The 24,512-nt window shown below is 40.5% G+C and overlaps 1 protein-coding gene across 1 annotated transcript; it reads right to left on the bottom strand.

Annotated features, from left to right (window-relative positions):
• Positions 1-10,907: 10,907 nt before the first annotated feature.
• Positions 10,908-23,174, bottom strand: MDFIC2 (MyoD family inhibitor domain containing 2). Its single transcript, XM_072788069.1, has 3 exons — positions 23,099-23,174; positions 21,982-22,203; positions 10,908-13,562 (listed from the first exon to the last, which is right to left on the bottom strand). Exons 1-3 carry the CDS (start codon positions 23,172-23,174, stop codon positions 13,303-13,305), a joined length of 558 nt encoding a protein of 185 aa, XP_072644170.1. The 3' UTR covers positions 10,908-13,302.
• Positions 23,175-24,512: the final 1,338 nt, after the last annotated feature.

Below are 24,512 nucleotides of genomic sequence, written 5' to 3'. Positions count from 1 at the left end.
GGCTGAGATACCTCTTGGCATAGCATATTTTACTCCTCAACTTGGCAGACGAGACTATGTGCTGTGTCCTGTTCCGAAGCATGACGGCCACGTTTGCAGTGCCCTTTTCCTGTGAGATGGGACTGTTTACACCAGAGGAGAATGCTGGCATGTGCAAATGCCCTGCTGAGACCCATTCTGATTTAGCTGTAAAATTCCTTGTCCTTTTGATTTCTAGATCTCTATCAATAGATTGCAGGAATAACTCGTTTTATTGTATCCCGAACAGATGAGATTTGCCTTGAAGCTAACGAAACTTCGACTTCCTGGGTCCTCTCTTGGGCCGAGCCCCTTTCAACCTGTTAAGATGTTTTGACAAAGTTGCAAAATTGGGAGATTTTTGCACGCTTCATTCTTAAAAAGATTCTCCCAAGTTTGAAGCAACAAGCTACAGAAAACCATGGCTCTCCCCCTACTCCAGAGGAAGCCTGAATTGGGTTTTGCCACAAAATGAGGGACTATATTAAAATTCCATCCACAGTACATGTCTAACCAACTGCAGGCAATACAATATTAAGGTCCAGAACACCCCTCCCATGTGCCAGTGTGTTCGCCTGAAAGTTCACGTAGGTCCTCAGCTATAGTTATGAGTATCCAGTCTGTCTTTTCTCCCCTACAACTAAGAGGCCTAGAAATTTCCAATAATTGCTGTTTCTTTCTAGGGCATATCTAGATATTGTATGAGCTTCTGTCGGGGGGGTCATCAAGAGGACTTGAGCCTGGAGATCTGTCAGCTGGACCCTGGCCAGTCTGATGCTCCTCACCCTGTCTGCTGTCCTTGGACTGTGCATTCCACCTGCCTCCTCTGCTCCCAGGATCTGCCCCAAAATACAGCCTTGGGGTTGTAATGCGATGGTGAGATATCTGGATGGAATATGTGACTGAACCCAGTTAAGTTTTCTATATAAGCTTTTAAGATTTGCTAGGTGGGTGCGGAAATCTACTGGTCTATGATGGTCCAAGACAAGGGAAACATATGTCTGCCACCATGAGCTGGCCACTGATGCCCAAGTAGAGGCGGAGGCTCTGGTGAGAACATTGGAAGAAGAGCCAAGGCTAGAGAAGGACGAGTGAGTGTCCCCTACTCTGCTGGTGTCGTGGGGCTGCTGAGGGCATGGGGTGTAGGATGAGGAGTTGGAGACCTTAGTGTGTGGTTTTGCAAAGCTAGGAGGGTTCAAGCCTCCTGAGATGAAGGTCTGAGCGCTTGTGATAAAGCCTGATTAAGACCCTGGGAAGTGGAATCCACGGGAAAGTGATGAAAATGAACAGAACAAGAGGATGTTGTGGTGATCCGGGAGGAAACCGACAGAATGTCCCCTGCCTTCTGACCCCGGATGCAAAGGAACATTTTAAATAGCAATTACCCTAGACTTCTAGTAATAGGAGACTCTACCCCCCAAAACCCCTAGGAGAAACCTTTCATGCTTTCTCTGTCTCTTGATGTTGTAAATCTTATCATGTCTTTGAAATGTAAGCACCTCGGGAGGTAACCAGAAGACTGCCCACAGAGGCTGAAAGAAAAGGAGGGGAGGGAGGGCAAAGAGGCTTTTCTTTCCTTTCTTTCTCTTTGTTTTTTCCTGAAAAGAGGCTTTTTAAATACTAGATTGCTAGGGAAGCTCTCTTGCCCAAAGACTTGTGACTCCATAAGATTCCTCACCAAGGGCTGCAGTTTGGAATGAAAGTTACAGGGTCTCTGTGTCTGTCTGTCTGTCTTTGGAGATGTGCTACGTGTTTTTGATGTTTTCCTCTCTCCAGAGGGGAGTGCCAAAATTAATTTGTGAAATAGCTCTATTTAACTGTCTTAAAGGAAAATAAGCTTTAACATCAATAGTGTACTTTATATAAAAGCAAAACAATTTTCTTTCATCTGCCAAGAGGATAAAGTTTTCTTGGACTACTGGTCTGTTCTTAATGGGACAGTAAAAGGTTTTTTCTTTACCTTTTAAGTAATCTGCCTAGCAAACAAAGATTCTGTGTTTTATCAAAATAATTTCCTATGCTTCATGTTGTCTTTATCATGCCTTTGATTACTAAAGAAAACAGAGCCTTCTATATTAAAAGAGCTAAGCTATTTTTTTACAACCATGTAACTTTCTGTATTTGCCTTTGAAATCTTTGTCATTTTGGTTAAATGGATAACTAAGCATTGTTTCACAGTGACCTGTAATCCTGTTTAACCAAACATTTTTAAAAACCTTTTGATATTTTTGACTAACTTCCCCCACATCAAATTCTAATGAAGTCTTATTGACCTTGAACTAACATTGGGATTTCCAGGGGGTTCCCGGAACATCTCAAAAGATTTGTTTTTTTCCCCCTTATAAAACAGAGATACTAACTCATTAGGGCTTGTTTGACATGTTACATTAAATGGGAAGCATTATCAAGTAAGTGGTGCTAAACTTCCCTTAGGAAATATTTGTATGGAAATTATTAATATGTGTTCCAGAAGTTATATGAAATTCCTAAAAATCTGACATGCCCTGGTATGTTATCAGCCATAATTAATGTGTTAATTAATGTATTTTTAAATGTATGTCATAGAACTAACCAAATTCCCTTGTCAGTTGTATTATTATAAACTCTCATCAGACAGCTTTTATTTCATTCTGATGCCTCTGCAAAAAATGCTCCTGCAGATGTGCTTCATCTTCCAGGAGAGTCACGGAAAAGACTCTGAGAAATGTAGTTTTCTGATAACTAAGATCATACCACTGAACTGAGGAGGAATTAATTACAAAGGATGGTAGCCCAGGCCCCATTGCCTGTTCTCTTTCTTCACATCAGTGAAATGGGCCCATTACACTGGTTATGTAGTGTTCACACGTGAAGACTTGCCTCTGTCATAGGATGCTCTATGGTCTTTCCTGGAATATCTTTGAAGGAGAGGATGAGGAGTAAACCCACAGAAAATTCAAGGACCCTCATAAAGTTTTGGGGAATCTTTGGTTAGGGTAAGACACACGTCTCAAAAACTGTGATCTAGAGAGTCCAAGTTTATCCAACCCTATCCAACCCTTAAGAATGTAAAAGAAGTCTTTGTAGGGATTTTAGAGTTGTAGAGTATTTTTATTCCCCACCTGGCACAGTGCCTCCATCCCTTATGTCCCCCTGGTAAAGAAAGGTCACATGTGTGACTGGGGATCAGACCAGCAAACTACTTTGGAGAAGGCAGAAATACCAATGAAACAGAAAATAGCTCTAGGCTTCTCCCAAGCAGGGCTACTGTTTGAGTTAGATATTCCTGTCTGTGACTCAAAAATGTGGGTCAAGCGCTGGCTCAGAAAAAACGAGCACGCCTAGGATTTTTGGTCCTAGCTCTGGAAGGGAGCAGAAACCTTATACATCCCACAAGAACACTAGCTCCTAGTGGTTCCTCTGGGGTGAGTCTTTCACAAAGAAATAAACCACAGCAGCAGCGGGACAAACTCGGAGTAGGTTGGCTGGAAATCATTTATTAGCCCTGGCCAGTCACCCTTTGCTATTGGGCTGTAGTTGGGCTGTTTTAAAAGGACTGACCCAAGATCCCTGGGTGGCTTAGTGGTTGGGGGTCTGCCTTTGGCTCAGGGTGTGATCCCGGGGTCCTGGGATTGAGTCTTGCATCGGGCTCCCTGCAGGGAGCCTCCTTCTCCCTTTACCTGTGTCTCTGCCTCTGTGTGTGTGTGTGTCTCTCATGAATAAATAAATAAAATCTTAAAAAAATAGTTAAAAGGACTGACCCTATGGCTTAGACACAGGAAGCTGAAGGGTAAATAATCACAGGTGGCCCTTGTGAGATCAGGATGTACATTGGGACATTTGGCTTCACCTGCTGATACTCCCTGGCACTGGGAAAGCTGATGCCCGAGCCCAGCTGTGAGCTCTAGCAACTGACCCGTTGCTAGATTTAGCAGATTGGGTGCATAGCAGAAATGGTCACCATTGTGCCTCTGTGGTATGGAGTATTGCCAAGGTTGTCATATTGACCTTGGAGTAACCAGGAGACTTACTTAGTGCAATAAGGTGTCCCATATATCCTAAAGGGATCCCAAGCCAACTGCCAAAGGAGTCTGGGGCCATTCACCAGAGTTTCCAACTGGTAAGGGATTGGCAAATTGTATTGGTTGGCTCCCTCTAGCTGATTGAGTGTTCTGAATATGCCCTGGTTTTTGTGAACACTCCCTGGGCCTAACTTATACAACTCCTTGCCTGTGCTCACTCTGGAATGTGGCGCTTTCTCTGGGTGAGGCCACTCTCCCTCACTCAGCTGCAAAGCAGCTCACCCCTCTCATTTCCGGGATGGGAAATGATGCTGTCCATCCCTTCCCCATAAAACAAGGGCATGTGTCAAGCTCTCTATGTGGTCACATTGAAGTCCTTCTCACCAGATTAAGGAGGAGGGTGTTGCAGAGTGTTGAATTGGCCAGCCTGGCCTTCAGCCATAGTTGCTTAAGTGGTTAGGAACCACTTAAGAGCGGGGTGCAAAAGTGGTTAGGAACGTGTGTTTTGGAATCAGATAACCTCCTACATTCAAATCTCTGCTCTGCCATCATGTATCCTTGGCATTTAAAAATTATTTAAGTGCTGCAGGCTTGACTTTCCTCATCAGTACTGTGGCGATCTCAACACCTTCCTCGAGGATTGTTGAGAAGATTTGGAGATATAATGCATGAGAGGGCATTCATACAGTGCATGGCACCTATGCGTGGTTATTAAGATTACCTGTTATAACGAGCATTATCCTAATTTTGGAGAAAAGGATACTATATCATAAGAGAAAGAAAAATAAAGAGATATGAATAGTAGAGGTGCTCATTTCCTGGAAGGAAATTGGTATGATGCGAGGTATTGCAGAAAGAAAGCGGTAGACATCTCTCATGTGTTATGAAAACAAATGAACTGGGTCGTGATGCTAACAATAATTGTAGCTGAAACTTAGTGAGTGTACTGGATGTACTCAACCAGCACTGAAAGCTTTGCTGAATTATCTTTTTGATTCCTCACAATGCCCTCTGGGACAGGTGTTATTAACCACATTTTATTGACAAGGGATCTGAAGCTCAGGGAGGTTTAGTTACTAATTTAATGTATTTAGCTAGTAAATGGGGCAGTCAGGATTTGACCTTAAGTCTGTTGGTAGGCCTCAACCTTCTTACCTGTTAATACAGGCTGACATGAAGTCTTTTTGTGGAACACACTTGCATTCTAATGGAGTGTTCTGGAGCAGGATCTTCCTAATGGCCCAAGCTCCCCAAAGGCCAGAAGGGAAGGTGCTTGAAACTGTGAATCTTTGGATACTCTTCTGATGGAGGCTGCCTAGGTGATACTTTGCCACACCCACAGAGCAGTCTGACCTTTCTAAGATAGCTTTAAACCAAAGGATGTCCTTCATTCTCCCACTTCTCTCAAGACCTAGGGGGCATCTTGAATTACCAACAATTGCTATGTTTACAGCAGATAAAATCAGAAGAATTGGCAGGGATTTTTCCTTGTATAAAAGGTACTAGTTATAAAATTTCTGCTCACTCTAGGGTTTCACGGGGCATCCTGCTCATGGTCCAGCTGTCTCCCTCATGCAGAAAGCCCCGGCAAGGGCAGAAAGAAGTACATTTCAGGCATGACCAATAATATATACGCTGGGTTCTAAGCCAATGCAAATGTGCTGAAAGTTCATCAGATGACTTTTCACTGATTATTCCTACAGGACCAATCTAGCTGTTGAGAAGTCCGTTTCCATAATTCTTCTCCGTGCAGAAGAACTTGCCAGGGACCTGGAATACAATTTAGGCTATAGTCAGATGGGATTTGCACTTCGTCCAACCCTGCAAAGTCACTCCTTGGCTATTATTTTTCACTCTATTGTAAATAGCAAGAGGCAGATGAAAAGGTAAAAAATATGTTGGTTGGAAGATACTTATTCTCGCCCACCTAGGGTAATCAAGAGGAGACATCAGCTCCAGATTTGGTAAGCAATAACTCACATTTGACTTTAATACACTGTGATAAACTTTGAGGAATATATCTTTTAAAACATAAAATGCTTTACCTCTGATTTAAAGTTTTGGGGATTGGTCTTGCACCGGAGGCAGGTTAGATTTAGCATCTCTGGAAATTCCAGAGCAATTTTAAGCTACTCTTTTTGATCACTTGCTGCAGTTCCAGCTTTCAAAGAGAATGAGATGTTTTGGGAATGAATTGTGATGGACTTATATGAAAATTTATATGACCCAGAATTGGATTTGTTCCCCGGGAATATTATAGATTATGTTTTATGTTGGAATTACATCAGTGTGCAGAGCAGCAGAAGGCTGGCTTAATGTAGCTAAAAATATACCTTGACTTTCCACTTGGAAGAGATCTCCCCCCTTCCCCTACCCGTTTCTTCCCTAATGAAAATAATGGCTTCATGACTCATATATGTGATAGACAGTAGGGAATATTTGAGTCTTAAAATAAGAAGAGTTTGAGAAAGGATTAATGATCCTTTTCTAATTTTTTTCCCATCCATCTCTTCCCTCCTGGTTTCTCTGTCACCGTCCTATTTCAGGCCTTCATCACCCCATGCCTTTCTGCAAATGCTCCTTTCTCCCATCCCTCCTTGCCTTACATTGTTGTGTGGCTGGGCTCCCTCGCACACCACTTTAATCATGGGATCCCCTGCCATTCACCAGTGGCTCTCCCTCTGCTCCTAGATAAAATCCAAACTAGTCTTCAAGGCCGTTCTGACATGGCTCTTGCCCCTTCTTTTCCTCCCCAACTATTCAGATCATACCCACCCTCTTTGTCCGGTTCCCGGACTAAGTCTTACCTGATGTTGGGCAGTCACTGAATTGGTCTCACTCTTGGCTTTCGTTGCACCTAGGGTTCCAGCATATGATACAAGTACTAGTGGTAGCATGAAGGTTGATTTTGTTGCTACACGGATACCTCTGTCCTCAGAATTATTTCTAACGCGTCGCTAGTACATTATTGTAAAAGTGTCACTTGTAGATCCAAACTATAAACAGCTCTTCTACAACATTAAGAACCCCCTTCCCACCTCACCTCCCAGCAGTATGTCCACAAACTCACCTCCGGAACAAGGTGGTTTCCTGCTACGCCCACTTTGGCAATTACCTGATTGTAACAGTGGTAGAGTTATGACACTGCCCCCCCTTTTGTCATCCTACCCCATTGGAGGGACTTGCACTGGTATTGCAAAGCTAGTCAGCAGTGATTTGAGATGTGAATGCAGCTTCTGAGGAACCTCAATTACAAATGATGAGTAGCTTAGCTACTGGGAAAATCTTGTTCGATATTCTTGTTTTATTTTTTAAAAAATTTACGGGAACTTGAAATTAAATAAGGAACCACAGGCAGAAAGTGCTGAAAGAGGAAACAAAGTGGATGTTGGAGAGGACTGAACCTAGTGAAAGCTCTGCATCCACACAATAAGTTGTGGCTTTGTAAATTCACTCTAAGTACATTTGAGAAACAATGAACCATAAAAGAGGTTACCATGACCTTGGTTTCTGCATAGCTTTTGAGATAAAAGGTCTAAGTATCAGAATGCATTTGGTTGACTGTAGTGTTGTTGACTGATTAAAAACCTTCATGCTCCTGGCACCCCTTGTGGAATGCTGATGAGGGCTGGTCTGGGTGCTGTGTGTAGGATGGATTTTTGAGGCAGAGATCAAAGTTGCTTGGCTAAAATGGAACACTAAAAGGTAAGCCTTCATAACTGTAGATGAATGGGGCAAAGCTACTGACATAAAGATTAAATTGCAATACATTGACTTTGCATTTATTACTTATTGGGGACATATCTTAAAAGCATTTTGAAGATGTTCCAAATTCTAATCATTGCACAGGATAACAATTTTTAAAACATTTACATCAGTGAATGGTTTTCTTTGAATCTAGTCATTATATTTTTCTGATTGATTTTGCTTTAGAAGTGAATACTTAAACTTTATCTTGGCTTGATCATTCTTCATATGTACAACTTTTAGGCACAGTGTTTGAAAGCTTGGGCTTTGGAGTAAGCAGACCTGAGTTTAAACATCGTGGCTATTGCTTATTTGGTGTGTGACCTCGGACAGGTTATTTAATTTCCTTAAGTCTCTATTTCCTCTAGGAAAATGGGATTAATAATAGAATCTATTTTAAGAGCTGCTTAGAGAACTGTGGTAATGTATATAAAGAACTTAATCAAATATTTTCTATTGGATATTTTTCTCATCTGTAAGATAAATAAGAATAATGTAGTAAAGGAAGCATATTCAGGTTCTCTGGCCAACCCCTAAATATACACTAAAAGTGCATGGTGAAGCTCATGTGTTAGTGGATGGTATTTCAATCCAAGTCCAGGAAATGCTCACTCACCCCTTTTCCCCACAGAGTTTTGACAGAGCAAGCAATATGAAAAGGAAAACAACTAGATAGGAAAAAAAATACTCTCTTATAGGTGTGCAAGCATCAATCAAGACACGTATTTCTGGTCAAGACTAAACAAGAATATGTGGTTTAGATATCAAGGTATAAGTAAGGACCACTGCATTCTACCCCTTGAATCCAGAGAGCCCTTGGCTGAGGTCCCTTTTCAGAAATGTGAAGCAGAGAGAATAAGATGAGGCCAGCTTAGTTGAAGGTCATAGTGTAAGCTTGGGGCAGAAGGGTAAATGAGTCTCCTTTGGAGCTGATCTTTAAGCCAAGCTCTCTGACCTAAATTATACCACATTATAAAATGGGGTCCGATGAATGTCCTGGCCTCTGACCAAAGAGATAAACAATTCCTCTCTGGGAGACAGGGAAGGAGCTAGAAGATCATTCCTTCTATAGCACCCTTTCAAAATGTGGAATCTTTTGAACTAGGGCTGTTAGACTTAGCAAATAGAAATATAGGACAACCAGCTAAATTTGAATTTCAGATAAGCGAGAAATCGTTTCTGTGGTAGAAGTGTGTCACATGCCATATTTGGGACGTGCTTGTACCAAAGCATTATTTGTTGTTTATCTGACATTTGGAGTTAACTGGGCATCCTCTGGGTTATCTGGCAGTTCTATTTCCAGCGATGTTTAACAGTCAGTTTGGTGATGGTTCATCGAGACTTGATAAGAAGGCTTTCAGAGCTCTTTCTTTGTTGTCGGAGGTGTCCTGTGTATTGTGGAATTGTTAGTACCATTTCTAGCTTCTACTCATTAGGTGCTAGTAGAATTGCCCCTGCTTCCATTGTGACAGCCAAATATGTCTCCAGACATTATCGAATGTCTCTTGGGGGGCAAACCCCTTAAGCAGTGAGAACCACAGCTTTAGAGATAATGGCAAAAGCAAGACTGTTAAGCATGTGAAGATGGTAGACCAGAAGGTGGCACTTACAGTTGCTCTTTGAACAACATGGGCTTGAACTGTGTGGGTCCACTCATATGTGGATTTTTTTTTCAATAAATGCAGTGTAGTACTGTAAAAATACAGCACAGTACTATAAATGTATTTTTCTTTTCCTTATGATCGTCTTAGTAACATTTTCTCTTCTCTAGCTAACTTTATTATAAGAATAAGTACATCATCCATTTACAAAATATGTATTAATCAACTGTTTATGTTATCAGTAAGGCTTCCACAGTCAACAGTAAGCTATTGGTTATTAAGTTTTGGGGGGAATCAAAAGTTATATGAGGATTTTTGACTGGGCAGGGGGTCAGGGCCCCTGACGCTTGCATTGTTCAAGAGTCAACTACATATCCAAATAATGATGCAGATCCTTCTTCTGTCCTCATTCCTCACCCTCTCCCCGTATTTTGAGCCCCTTCCCAGAAATGTTAGGGACTATCCAGACCTATGTAGAGAAGCCCAACAACATAATTTTAGTCCCATGCTGATTATAATCACTAGACAATCATTCTGTATTGACTTTACTTCTCCACACAGCTCACATGAGGCTGTATATGGCAACCGTTTAGGTTTTAGCTCAGATATCTTCTTCAAAGAATGCCCAACAAACGATTAAACCAAGTGCTTAACATTTGATCATGGGTCATCAGTTTGTGTGGCTGAGCAAACTTACCATTTAATGGGCAAAACTTTTATAGTCAAACTACCTTACTTAAGTGTACTTATTATTTCTTAGCTCCATTTTGTAGAGGGAGAAATTGGGAGACATTGGATAATGAATTCTGTCTTTCAGACATTTCCACCTACACATTTATTTTTGAAAAACATGCTGATAGGCCTGATGTTTCCTGTTTGTAAAGTTCCCCTGCCTGAATGTTTTCTTACTTCCTTGGAAAAAACTGAAGCAACTTTTGCTTTATTAACTTTGTCCAGCATTGATAATTAATTTTGTAGGCCTATCAGCTTATGTAGTGGGAAAATTTCATCAGCAAGTTAAATGTAACTTTGTTTCTTCATTACTTTCCATATTCTGTAGGCTTTTAGAGAAGCAATGATTTTATAAAACTCCACTGAGCAAAGCAAAGACAATGTAACTATGTTGTTATGTTGCTGGGGGGAAAAAATCTCTGTTCTTGATTTTCTATAAATGTGGTGTTTTCAAATCTTTTTTTTTTTAATCTAATATGCTTTCTTAAATGGGAATACTCTGTTCTCTAAGAAGCCCGTTCTAAAGAATAACATTGTTTTTACCTGTAATCATAAGCCTTCATCATCATGAAAAAAAATCTGAGCCTTCTCAGATTCTGATACCTGTATTTAATCAATAACCACATTCCTTTTTCATCTGTCTTACCTCTACAAGTGCATTTTCCCAGCTGCGTATGTTTTATTGTAAGAATTCAATTGAAGGAGCCATTCATGTTTGCAAAAAGGATGATGTTTTATTATTGGTTATAAAGAAAAGAAATTTCGTACTTTGTATAACCAATCCTTTCTGTTATAGCACGGTGAATTCTGAAAGTGAGGAACAAGTTAACTAACCATGGAGAGACCACAGAAAAATCTTGTAGCATTCTGACCACATTATAAAATCAGACCTGGCAATTTTTATGTCTCTAATTGACAAGCATTTGATTCATATTTGAAATGCATAATCTTGCATTATTTAAGGGTATGTAGGCTAGGAAGAAAGTGGTGATGGTCAAAATATTTAACAGTAATATGACATGGCCTAATCAATGACACCAGCTACCATCTTATTGGGACAGGGTTCCAGAGATCCTGCAGTGCCAGTTGTCTTTTAGTGACTGACCATGGGCAGGTAGGATGGGTGCTTAGAGAGGGGCCAGGGTGCCTGGGGGGCATAGAGGAAACATTCAGGAGGTACAAGGTAACAACTGTTTATGAGTCAGTCTGGTAGTATTTTAATATTTGAACCATTGGAACAGTTGTACCACTGTGTACCAGCTGGGCTCACAAGTGCAGAACCAACAAGTGGTGCGGCGTAGTTAGAAAATTAGACCACCAGTTAGAGTTCTTAACACTTCCAGTAACTCACTGTGTGGTCTTGGATAAGTTGGGCCTCCATTTTCTCTTATGGAGAAGGAGAATATTGGATTGGAACAGTCCTATGTTCTCTTCCTGTTCTAAGAATCGACTTCTTTTCCTCACTAACGATCTGCAGGTTCTATGCATAGAGTATAGAGTTGTCCTCGAACTTCTGAAAAGTAGAGAGAAGGAAGGGTTTCCTAGACAGTGTAGGGCACTGTCATGCTCTGTGGTTTGTGGATAAGGTGATTGTCAAACAGGAACGAGGTCATATTGACCCTGGATGCACTGTGCTGTCAAGAGCAAGACAGGAACAGTTTGATATCTTTCTGTAGGCAGCTTAAACACAGTTTTTAAAGATTAATAGTTTTCAATGTTTGGAGGAATTTATTGCAGAGTAGAAAAATGTGCTAGTTTACTATAGAAACAAAACAAATGTTGCTTTTGCCTGAAATTACCTAAGGTGGCCAAAAGCAAATACTTTGGAATTTTTTTGTGGTTTGACTAGATTGTGTAAAGTTCCCTCTACTCTTTATTTCACTTTTGTGGGTTTTTTTTTTGTTATATATATAGATATATCTATATATCTATATATATATAGGGTGTTTTTTAAATTTTCAATGGATATATTAAGGCATCTCCATGGGAATATATAAACACATGTTAATTTGTATTAATAATAGTATTAATGAGCAATACTATGCCTACTAAAAGGAAAGAATATTCTAAAAGAACTTCAACCTAGATGTGTTTTCCTCCAAAATGGTTTGTTTTAATTTGTTTGAGTTCAAAATCCCTTTCCAAGTTTGTACCACATCTTTAAAATATTTTTTTGTATGTATGAGGAGGTGCTCAGTGTAATTATGAATTACTTTAATTATCAGAAAGGAAAAAAAATAGGACTTCTGAAGCACATGCTTTATTAGGAAACTCGGTGCTGAGCAAGTACCTAGACATGTATTTTTTTTTTGGTTCCTATATAAGTGATAGTTTAGTAAAATGAACTGATTCTGTTGTAATATCCTATTGCTTATTGTACCTGACAAACAGAAATGAGGAAAATGAAGAATTGATTATCTAGGGTCATTTCTTGAAACTTGCATATAATTCCCATTTATGCTCATTGGAATAAAGAGAGTTTCTGTAACAAATTAAGAACATGCATAACCTGTTATGACATAGTCATAGACGTATAATAATATGGTCTAGAATTATAGTACTCTCTCGAAGTACATCATATTCAAAATTCACTGGAGATGTCTTAGAGACATCTGTTGTAATTACAGGAACATGGTTTCTAATTCATTTAATTCCCTTTCCTACCTAAACTGTACATATAAGTGAATTTTAAGAGACTGTATAAATAAATTTTTAATTACAAAATGATGTTATACAATACATTATTAATAATAACCAACAATGCATAATGTTTATGCATGAGTCCATTACAAAGACGAGCTAATGTATGTCAATTCTAAAAGAATGCACTAATTTGTCCTGAATTTGTGAATGAAGTTGGATCCATGATGCAAGCCAATGAATGCAATAACACAGAGTGGTTCAGCATGCTTTTTTACAGTCATGGAACACCTTGTACCTATGGCATTTAAGAGGTATTTAAGATTTGTTCATCACATGTGATCAAGATCTTATTTTTCAGCGAGCCATGCAGTTACGAAATTTGGAATAAGACCATAGAGTTGACGGTACTACTTTGCCAGACAGGTGCAGAACAAAATGGTCCATAGCATCCAAGAAACACGTACAGTCCTTACATTTCGGCACATAGAAATCGGTCTTACTGTCATGGAATTTCTGCGTGGGGCCAAGGGGTCTGCTGGAATGTGGGTGACTTCATTGTGCTAGCGGTAACAGATTTCTGAAATCTCCATGGCCAGCTCCAGACACTCGCTGGTCTCGTGGCAAGATTCAAAAAGGCTGCAGTCCATGTCACAGTTGCAGTTGCGATCATTGCGAGAGTGGCTTTCATCCGAGGTGTGGTGATACCTGTGAGAGGGGCAGCATGTGTTGATACACACCGTTTCGCACGTATCGGGGAGCATCAGGAGACAGTCCCAAAACTGGCAAAACAGACAGGTGAGGATAAGGGAGGCACACTCCTCTGTTTAAAGAAGAAGAAGAAGAAGAAGAAGAAGAAGAAGAAAAAATTAAGAGTGGAACAAATGGGGGCATCTCTGAAGGACAGGCAGGTGCGGCGTTGCGCTTGAGAACTTCAGAGCCAACTCCTAATTGTCCATATTAGGGGTAATGTAACACCATTATTCTCTCAAGCTTCCCCATCCCCGCACAGGACTCACTCTACTTAAGTAATTGCTTTATTAACTTCCTGAGCATTTCTATTGATTCCACATAATCTGGTTATTTAAAGTGCTGTCACTTTTCTAAACTCCTTTATTTACTTTGCCTGCAGAGGTGCTGGGAAGCCACACAATTAGCTACCCATCTGCAAACCTCGCAACTCTGAAAAATAGCAGGTCCTCCCCTGGTGGAGAAAGCTTTTGGGAGCAATCAGTGTTGGGGACAAAGAGTGACTGTACAAACTTCCGGCTTCTGTCAGGAGGCTTTGTCATTGGTGTGGCACGGATTCCCAGAAATCAGCCACTCCCATACTCAAATGCAAGCAAAAAGCACATTGCAAAAACTCCTACGAATGATTTTTAAATAATCATAGTTTTGATTTTAGTTATATTTTGTTTTTAATCCCTGTGTCCTTTGTCCTCCACTTAATGAGAAGCCTTGATTTTATATTCATGTTAAATGGAATACGTCATCATATGCCTAAAAGAGTAGGTCTTCTCAATCCCCTTTAAGAAAATTGGTTTAAAAATTTACTGCGCAGACTTGTGAAAATCTGCAAAGTATCTCTAAGGTATTGAAGGTAATTGGTAATTCTAGCCAAACAGCTGTGATGGGTTATAGATTATTGTATTTTTTTTGTTTCCATAAAGGGAATTAGTTAGAAGATGCAGCAGTTCTCTTGTTAAAATTATAACTTCTTTTTTTTCTTTTTAGTTAAAAAAGCCTCAAAAACATGTGAGCGTTTTATAAATGAGTAGGTAAGTGTTTACATGATACATCATCAAATTAATTAAAATCAGTATCCTAAAAATTGTTGATGGTTGAAAGTAACAATCTGGCATGAATTAGAGAAAAAAATTCCTCCTCCTGATGGGTTTATCAATCAATTAAAGTTAGATTTTCATAAGGATTTATTATTTCTTCAACAAGAATGTTATGTTAATAACTTTTAGTTTTCAGACTGAAGTTGGCTGAGACGGTACAAGCCTGCAGGAGAGATTTTGCTCCTGGAGTCATCTGCTAAAGGGTTCTGAGTATTCTTAGAGCCCTGTTCATTTACTTCCAACAATGTTTTCCAGACAGCTTTTTTACTTTTATTTGTTAATTTTTAAGAGGAGGGAGAACATAGAAACTTGCTCTAAAAGGGAACAAATATTTTCAAGATTTCTTTTAGAATCCTTATATAAAGGCCTAAAGTGAACTTGCATATAGGTAAACAAAAGTCTTCCTTCCTGCCTCTGTCCTGCCCTCCATCCCTGCCTCACACCCTTGTTTTTTTTTTTTCTTCCCAGTAAGACAATCATAAAGAACCTCACTGTGACTTTTATGATGATTTTAATTGCCATATATTGTTGCAGGTGCTGTGGCCATTACTAAATATTTCTGGTATAGGCAGCACATCCTATAATACCTCTAGGGCGTATAAACTCATCTCTCTGCCAGACGGGGTGTATTTTTTTATTCACTTATGGCCAGCTTCTAGCATGAGGCCAACTCACCCATATAAATTACCACAAACCACCCACAAAAATTCAGGAGTTAGTTAGTAGAGTACCTAGACTCTATTTCATGTCTGTGTTTCTGAAGAGGGCATGTTGGTGGTCAAAGATATGGAGCATAAAACCTCATCAACTTTTATTAATGCCAAGAAGGCTACTTTAGCAGCCCCGGCAAAGAAGAAGTTCTCAGTAGAAAATATTCCAAGCAAATGCTCCATATGCCTCAGGCTGGAGGTGCAAGAGACTGACTTGGGCTATGATCATTCGTATAAAAATGATCTCAGTGGATCGCATCCTTTGTGGATGTAGATGTGAGGCTGAAAGTTTGGTTTGTAGGCAAGTTAGGGTAGGAGCTGGTGACGTGGGGATACGAGCTGGTGTTTCCTATCAGAGTGTGAAACACCTATTTGTGAAATGGCCCTGTAATTTCCTGAGGGCATATAATCTTTTGGTTTAATTCTTCTTGCCAACGTTTTCTCAAGCTGGCAGATTCAGGAGGTCTCTGCTTCTGGTGTACACCATAGATTTTATTTATACACACACAAAAATGTTTGGCCTAATCCTTTGGCCAAACTGGCATTTGTTTTCTTCTACCTCTCTATTTTGTATTTGAGAATAAAGCTCTTTTTTTTTTTTTTTTTTCTGTGTATAAGTCAGTCCTTTTTATTTGGTTATAAAAGGCAGAGCCTCTTGCCCAAAAAAACATGGCAACATTGGTGAATTGAAAACAGATTTTTCCGAACTTTCAAGAGTGTTGAAAACTTTTCCTAAAAGGCATATTACATAATTCCACATGGGCAGGCAAAACTGTTTTGCATATGGCAATTTTTGTTTGCACAAAAGTAACAAAGCAGTTCAGAAGGGAAATTTGCAAGAGTTTGAGAAGAGAGTTGGGCTTCCCTTTCTCCCAAATGCGTGTGCTCTCTTTTCCTGAACATTTTCTTGGGGCTTTCAGGTTCAATACACACAATATCCAAAGTCATAGCCCATGATTAGCACCCCTGCTCTCAGCCTAGCCAAGAAAGTATGTTATGTGTCCATCTGCCTATATCATGTCTCTTTGGCAACGTCTTCAAGACATCTCCCACTTATCGAGGCCAAACTGCATTCAGATTTCCCTCTTTCTACATTCTACACAACTGTCCTTCCTCTGGCTTTCTCTTGTGAATGGTTCCTGCACGATCAGATGAAATCAGCAGAAAACTGAGACTCATTCTTATCATTTCCCTTCTCCTGGTCATACCTCCATCCCCCATCCAGATCCTTGCTAAGCTCTGCTCATTCTGTCTCAAGTATGCGAGACAGCCTCTACCCACCTCTAGGGCCACCACCTTAGTTCCAGCCACTATCAGCCATTGTCAGGTCAACAGTGATAGCCTCCTATCACATAGCTTTTACAGGAGTCCCAGCTCAAATCATCAGCTCCTGTGATATTTTTCATTGTAGATGGGAAGAGCTCACTCTTCCATAGCCTTAGCTCCTCCTTGCCATAGCCTAGAAGCCTGTGTGATAGGTTCCTGCCTATTTCTCTGGCTTCGCATTCTTCTGTCTTTCTGGCTCACTGCACTCCAGCGACAATGGTTCAGTTTCAGATCCTGGGAGGCCTCAAGCTCACAGCCTTTGCCCATGCTCTTTGGCCTGTGTTCCATATCCCCCACCTCACAGCTTGACTAGATTCCTACGCAACCTCTGAGTCTTTAGCTTAAAACACCTTGCCTCTATAAATCCCATCCTTGCTGAAACTCTCGTAGCGGTCTACTTTTTCTTCCTGGTACTAACCATAGGATGATATGAAACTAATGAGTTTATTAATGAGTTTCTCCTCCTATTAGAACCTAGTTGTAAGAAAGCCATATCTGTTGTTCAGTGAATGAGTGAATAATTGAATGATGGGTGATAAATAAAGTGGTCCTCATATTTTAGATGAAAGGACTAAGGCTCAGGGATTGTCCCTGACTGTCCTGAATCTTTCAACTGTAAGGTGGTTGCGAGGGGGTGTGGGTAGGGGGTGGAGTTCAAATCTCAATCTTTCTGGATCTAAATAGTATTTCCTGAAATAGTACTATTGCTATTGACAAGGAAACTGTGGCTTATTTTTATTGACATGTCTGACAAGGAATTTTTTTTGACAAGGAAACTGTGGCTTAGGAAATTAAGAAGCACAGGAAATGGTGGAGCCATGATTTGACTCTAACTATCCCCTCCAGAGCTCTGAACCCTGCAGCTGGCCTGCCCTTCAAAAGGCTCATGCTTCTTCTGTCACAATCCGACACGGCGCAGTATGAGGCCAGCTCATGGAAGGCCTGCTGTCCTCTTTGCTCCCTGCTCTTACCCGGCTCCACTCTGTATTCCTAGACTGTCACTGTCTATTCCCCAGGTTCTGTTGAGTGGTTTCCTGCTAGGTTTAGCCAGTGGGAAACAGTGGTAGGAGATGGGAGAGTGGGAAGGAGGGAATGCCTCTCTCTGCTTTGAGTGGTATCTCAGGCAGTACTTGTATCTCCTCCTTGGTTTGACCTCTTTCTGAACATTCTTCGTCCTGTGGCTTTTGTTACTGCTACTTGCTAGTAGTCTGCCTAGGAATGGTTAGTTACTGGTGGCCCACAAGAGAAGGCCAGGACTAGTCACCTACCAGTGGCCTGGAGAGACCAAGGAAAGAGCCTTGTTGCTAAAGTCTGAGTGGCCTCCCTGTTCCCTTACTTGGCCTTTTACCTCTCCTAATATCTATGTAAGGAAGTCTCTGCATGGTGAAGTCCCTTTATTGACTCCCCACCCACCCCTCCCCCACCGTCATCCCGGCCTGGGCTGTAATCACTGCTCTCGGAGTGCCCATCTAGCTTTCCCTCTTCTTACCTTGTTAAATCTAGATCAGGGAAAGTTCAAGAGGGAGCCAAGGCCTGCAAGCCAAGCAGCCAAAAATGCTATTTGACTGTGAGCAAGAAGCCATGACAAAAATCCTCTTAGGGTTGTTTCATTTCCTCTTTACACCCCTAGGGTAAGGCATTGAGACTGTAATGTGCTAAGTGATACCCTAATGATACTGAAGGATTAACGCAGCCTCCAAAGGTGCTAAATAGACAGCTGGGGATTGGCTAATTAAGAGGGAGAATCTGTCTCATTAGAAAGGGTCATGTTTAATGATAGTGGAAAGGTAACAACCCAAGAAGCTTCCACCAGTGTACCTGAGGTCAGCTTCACAGTCACGGTCTCTGCATTTGCCCTCCCAGCTTTCGATCATGTCACCACCATGCCTGGGATTAAGAGAGGGGAGGGACAGAGGTGGATTTAGCTGTCCACTGGAGTTCTTACAGCTTTCCTCAGCTCCAGAAACACCACCAGTGAGTTTGGGCATCACTCTCCAAAATAGCAAGAACATGGGTTCCTTCAGAAGGGGCCCCAGATAAACAACCATCTCCCCTCCCTTCCCCACAAAGTAATAAAAGAAAAGGTAAATCAACCTGGCTCAAACCCAGTGTTCTAATATGTTACTGGTTAATGTGCTATCCCAGCAGATTCAGTGTGATCGTGGGATTCGTGACACCGTGACCTGACTAATTGCTCCAAGTTTTTGGTCAAAAAGTCTAAAAATTGGTTCCCACTCCTCTAACATTAAGTTCTTTTTCTTTTTTTTTTTTTTTTTTTAAGTCTGTAATGTAGAATAGGAATAAATAAAGTGCGACTGAATGCCTTTCTCTAGCGGGGGTATCATCCTTGATGTTATCAATTTTAATAGCTACTTAAATATGTCAAAATCTATTTAAGTTCAGACAAGCACAACTAACGTTCAAGTCAGTTCTTTAGAATGAGGATGACTGGATTTGGGTGATACTTAGTAAATTTGTGCTTATGTTTTTTTCTGAGCAAATGAACTGAAATAATTATAAAATTGAAACATTTTATAAGGTGACACTACTGCATTTAATTGTATGAAATTTACAGTGTAGAAAATGTAATCATTTTATTCAGTAGTCCATGGTGTAATTAAGACTATTCTTTTGAGGTATCTTGTATTTATGATTTTCTTCTTCCACCTGGATGAGACGTCTCAAATTCAAAATTATACATCAATTAGGTATAGTCTCAGGATTCTTTTTAAGGAGTCTGTTTTCGAGTCTTGTGCGTAGCCTTGATTTTATTACCCACAGGGATGCCTCTGCAATCAGAATGTAGAAACAGAAGCAGAGACACAGATAGTGCTCTGGACTTTTTCCATTTTATTCAGGAAAGGGACCACACAGGATGAGCCACAATTTAATAATAAAGTAATGTTGCAGCACATAGTGTGTGATGTGCAGTAAAGATCCTTTTAAATTCCCATCAGAGCACACACCATGAACTGTGCTAATGGATGTAACACATTTTACAAAATCTGCATGTGTGAGGCTTTTCCATTCTGTTTTAAGTGGGGCAATGTATATAAATAATAGATATTAGCAATTAAGCATCCATTCGTATGCACTCATTTATACATTTGAAAATAAATTAACCACAAACTACATGAAAGTGGATGCAATCTTCTCTTTTCCCTTCTGTTTCCCCTGCTGTTCCTGAAAGATATTTCTGTATTTATCTCAGTACGAACAATGACCCCAGCTTTCAATTTCTGCATCCTTAAATTAATTACTATAAAAATTCTCTGACTTAACTCTTGATATGCTTGATGTTTGCTGTTTAAGATAATGAGAGCTTCTTAACCACATTTGTGGGCCTGAGTTTGGATGTTTCGCTCTCTCTCTTATCCAGGTACCAAAACTCTTACCTCAATGGGGAGATCTTTCACCATGTGGAAGAGGAACGGTGGGGCTATTACCTGTGTTGTCAATCTAAAATCATAATTTTCTGGGTTGTACCGGCCTCTCACTAGGGCTTAAGGAAAACAGTCTAATTCAACTGTCCTTGTGAATCTCCTTTGCTCTTTTGAGAAAAGATAAGTGGTGCTTTTCCTGCATGAGACTCCTGGGTATCAGTTGCCATTTTAATGGAGTGGTTATTTGGCCCTTCCCTGAGAATACAAGGGTTCAGGTGTCATGTTAGCTGCACCTGCCCTTCTCATTCTCCCAGAATCCCTGATAGGACAAATCAGAGTGGTTCTGGAGGGCATTGTGTTGTACTGCATGGATATGTGACAGTGACAATTCCTAATTCTGGGATCATTACAACCAAGATCCATGACAGGCATCCCTGATACAATCTGATGGAATGCTCTAGTGCTTTCTAGTGTCACAGAGAGCTCTCCTGTATTTCCTGTTTCCTTGATTGGCATCAAACTCTAGCAAAGCCAGAAACCTGGGCATCATCTTGAATTTGAGGTTCTAACCTGGCAGTCCACTGGCCAAAGTTGGTCCCAAGCTGTGTATCGTTGCGAGTGTGTGGAGCTTCATAAAAGAAATAGAAGTATTGCCAACACCTAAACAATTTGGAGATTTCCCATGACACTCTGGAGCTGGCAGCTCTAAGCCTCTATCTCCTACTGGCAACAGTTAGCTGGAGCTGAGTAGAGGCAGTGCTCTTCACCTTGCCACAGTCCTCACCAATCCCTCTTGTTCACTGTCAGTCTACCTCATTACTCACATTATCTCCTGGCACTGGCACCTGTATGCAATTATGCCTGTAGCTTCCAGTCTAAAGCACCCATGACAGTGTTTGCACGAGATCATATATAACACATGTTGGAAATTTTCCCCCTTGCCTTCTAAAACCATAACCATAATGAAAGCAAAAATCAAATATCTATTATGTTCTAGGTTCTGTATAGAATCCTTTATGTATGTTATTTCATTTATTCAAAACACCCTAGCTCCATTATATAATGGAAAGACTGAGATTTGGAGATGGTAAAAAACTTATCCAGGTTTATATGGTTAATAAATTTCAGAGCCAGGAATTAAACTGATGTGACTCCAAAGCTCCTGTTACACAAAGTCCATTTGTTTATTTTTTTCTTCTTTTCAAAAAGTAAATATTAATTTAAATACAGACCAGAAACTATACCCTATTGTCTTTTCTTTGAGAAACTACAAGCTTTCTTTAAATGCAAATGCAGATATGGAACACTACAAAATTCTTGAATGGTTTGTGTCTCCGGTAAAGTTCTTACAAAGTCAACCTGAGTAAAATTACATATGTCTTGGTGTGGAGTCCATGACTTTGAACTTGACTGGGATGACCATTTAGCACCAAATCAATTTGATATTGGCTTTGCAAAAGGAATGTGCCTTTTATAGTCATATACAAGGGTAGTTTGGTGTAGGTTGGTACTGATCAGATTGCCCAGGAGGTGATAATCACCTACAGGAACCAACCCTGGTTGCATCTTGATATTTTTCACAGTCCACATTTACACATTTCCTGCATTTGAATACCATTCTACTCTGCCTTCTTCTCTTCTCAGCCTAGAGTCATGGGCTGAAATAGTCTCAGATTTTAGAAAAGTTTGTCGTTTTTCTTTATCCACTTCATAGCTCCATAGCAAGAATGATTATACCTCACTCCAGCTATTTAAAACACTTTGCCTCTGATTTCCAGCTTTGAGAGCAAACAATCTGCCAAGCACCTCATAATTGCAGAGTGACCTTGACATGTGTCATTCACCAGGGTTTTCAAATCGAAGTCTTCCTGTTTAATATTCATAAAGGCTCTTTTTTTCTAACAGCATATGTGATGATTTTACAAGGGCTGGGGGTTGGGAAGCTTTATTTAGAGATGGGTTGATTCTGAGAAACATACCATCAGTGTCTCTCTGATGAACTGAAGTATCAGTTTGGAGGTAGGAACATTTCGTTTGGCATTCTTCAAGGGAGGACAGTGATGTGCTGGATTCTGACAGTTTTTTCTCACTGGGGGTTTCCTTGGCTGGTCCATCTGTGATATTGAATTCGGATACTGAATTTATAATGATAGCGTTAATGGGTTTCTCGTCTGCATGCTTTTCATTTGTGACTTGCGTATCTAGATGAAAAAAAAAAGAAAACACATACACAAACCCAGTATAGTTGACATGACCTAGTGATCTCAAAATGGACATTTGCAAAAGTTTCACTCCCTAGACTTTTGTGAGAAAAAGGTCTTATCTAAGAGAATGAAACATCATTGAACGTGATCATTTTGAATAAAAATATAAGAATAGAAAAGTGCGATAATTATAAAATTTTATATACGTTACAAGTTTCTCTATCACACTAATTTGTAACAGTATTTCTACTGTGGGTTTTTTTTTTTAAGTGATGGGTGGAGAAAATCAAAGAATTCATTCAATTGGATCAACGAAATCTCACAGTTTGTTGTCAGCTTATGGTCAAAGTGTTGCTCAATATGTACGTAGTCTCAATCAGATTGTTTTATTGCTTTTGTTTCTACAAACCTCAGTTTCTTCCTCTGTATAAGAAAAATGATTATAAATGAACCGTCTATAAGCTCATACATCTTTCTCCCTCAGAGACTCTTGGTTGCCATCCTTTCTCCTGCCTTGGTATTTGTTAGGCTCCTATGCAGGTGACTGTCTATATGGCTTTTGGGGCTGTGCTTTTTGGAATATATTTTATTTCCATATAACCACCTGGAAGGGAACCTCTAGCAAAGTCTTTGACCATTAACTGAGATTCTGGTTTGGCGAGGCATAGAAAAGACCAAGAAGGCCTAAGTGCCTCATGTATTTTAAGAGCTCCCATATTCATCCATCCATCCATCCATCCATCCATCCATCCATCCATCCATTCATTCCCACATAATCATTGTGGGTCTGTTATATAAGGTACACTGGCTGGGTACAGAGAAGACAGTGGCACCTGAGGCAGGCATGGTCCCCAGATTCTGCAATGACTTAGCAAAGAAGTAGCTAACTCACAATATTGAGGTGTGTAGGACAGAGCAACATTCCATGAAACCACATTAGAGTCTGGGTCATCACCAGTCTGGGTCATCACCAGTCTGGGTCATAACTTATCTATTCCCATCACACAATCCTATGATCAAGAAAACAGTTAACAGAAGGTACTCTCAAACATGAAGACCAGAGATTCCTAGGGACACCATAAGTCCTAAACAAGCAGTAACCCTGGTCATTTGGCAGCCCTACTGGGGGATAGTGAAGATGAATTCTGGAGACTTGCCTTCTTGTTGCCATTCCAATGCCTGGTTGATCCAGTAATGTTCACTGAGCGACTGGAATAAACAATAGAACTCAAGACCTGTTTTTTTTTTTTTTTTTCCATGCTTACACAGCTCAGTGCAAGAAGTACATTCTTACCAACATCCATTTTTATCACCTTTTCAAAAGTTACATCTTTGTTTTTGGCGGATGGAAATCTCTACTGGGTCCTGCCTCATGGGGCAGTGGTTCCCAGACTTCTCTAAAGAGTAAAATAACCTGGGACATCTTTTAAAACTTTGGAATTTGTTCAAGCTTAGGCAACCCCTCCTACCCCTCAGCAGATTAGGTCACGGCCCCTGGGGGATTTCTGAAGCTCTCTACATGAAGCTCCGAAGGCTCCTGACTGGCATGGGAGCTGTCAGTCTGACACACACAATTGTCTTGTTTCTTTCTCAGCCTCCAGACAGCCTTGGCTTTCAACAAAGTTTGCTTTTTATTCCCTACCCCTTATGTTGCTGGCTTTAAATGGTTGTGGCTTGATTCACTCTAAATTGAACCAGTGGAAATTGGGGTTCATGAAAACATCTATCATTAATAGCAATTAATGTAACAGTGGATAGATGGAATTAGCTCAACCAACTGGGAAACCTTTAGACTTCCTCTAACCCCAGAGAGATTCACCAAATTCATGTTGTAATGATGATGACAGAAAAATAATACCTTATTTTTCTGGGGTATCGAAGTGTCTGGCAATCTGCTAATATTACAAACAGCCTCAAATTATGCCTTAGAACACTTGGAGCAGTATTGAGATTTGGAGACCGAGAATTCTTTGTCATGGGGAGATCGTAGGATGTTTGACAGCGCCCCTGTCCTTTACCTACTAGATGCCAGTAGCATGCATTTTCCTAGGTTGTGACCAACAGCACTATGGGGCAAAGTCACCTAGGTGGAAGTCCAAACCACTGCTTTATACGCACACCTGCATACGCCCTCGCATACCCTTTATGTCAAGTGGCATAGTACCACGTAGGTACCTTATTTACCTGAAGCATCACAAAGACTCCAGGAGGTAGATACCATCAGCCTCTCTGAGGGGAATGTATGCATCGGTTTCCCGTTTATAGATGAAGGAGTGTAACCAAAGTTTAGATAGTTTATTTAGATA

The sequence above is a fragment of the Canis lupus genome, chromosome 19, assembly GCF_048164855.1.
Source record: "Canis lupus baileyi chromosome 19, mCanLup2.hap1, whole genome shotgun sequence".
NCBI classification, from domain to species: Eukaryota; Metazoa; Chordata; class Mammalia; order Carnivora; family Canidae; genus Canis; species Canis lupus.
This window is presented reverse-complemented; position numbering and strand designations above follow the sequence as displayed.

Coding starts and splice junctions, on each gene's coding strand:
- MDFIC2 (XM_072788069.1), bottom strand. CDS start 23,174: ATGACCCAGACTGGTGATGACCCAGACTCTAATGTGGTTTCATGGAAT. Junction 22,204..23,098: donor GTCCTACACACCTCAATATT/GTGAGTTAGCTA, acceptor TTTTTCATCTAG/ATACGCAAGTCACAAATGAA. Junction 13,563..21,981: donor TCATCAGAGAGACACTGATG/GTATGTTTCTCA, acceptor TTCTTTAAACAG/AGGAGTGTGCCTCCCTTATC.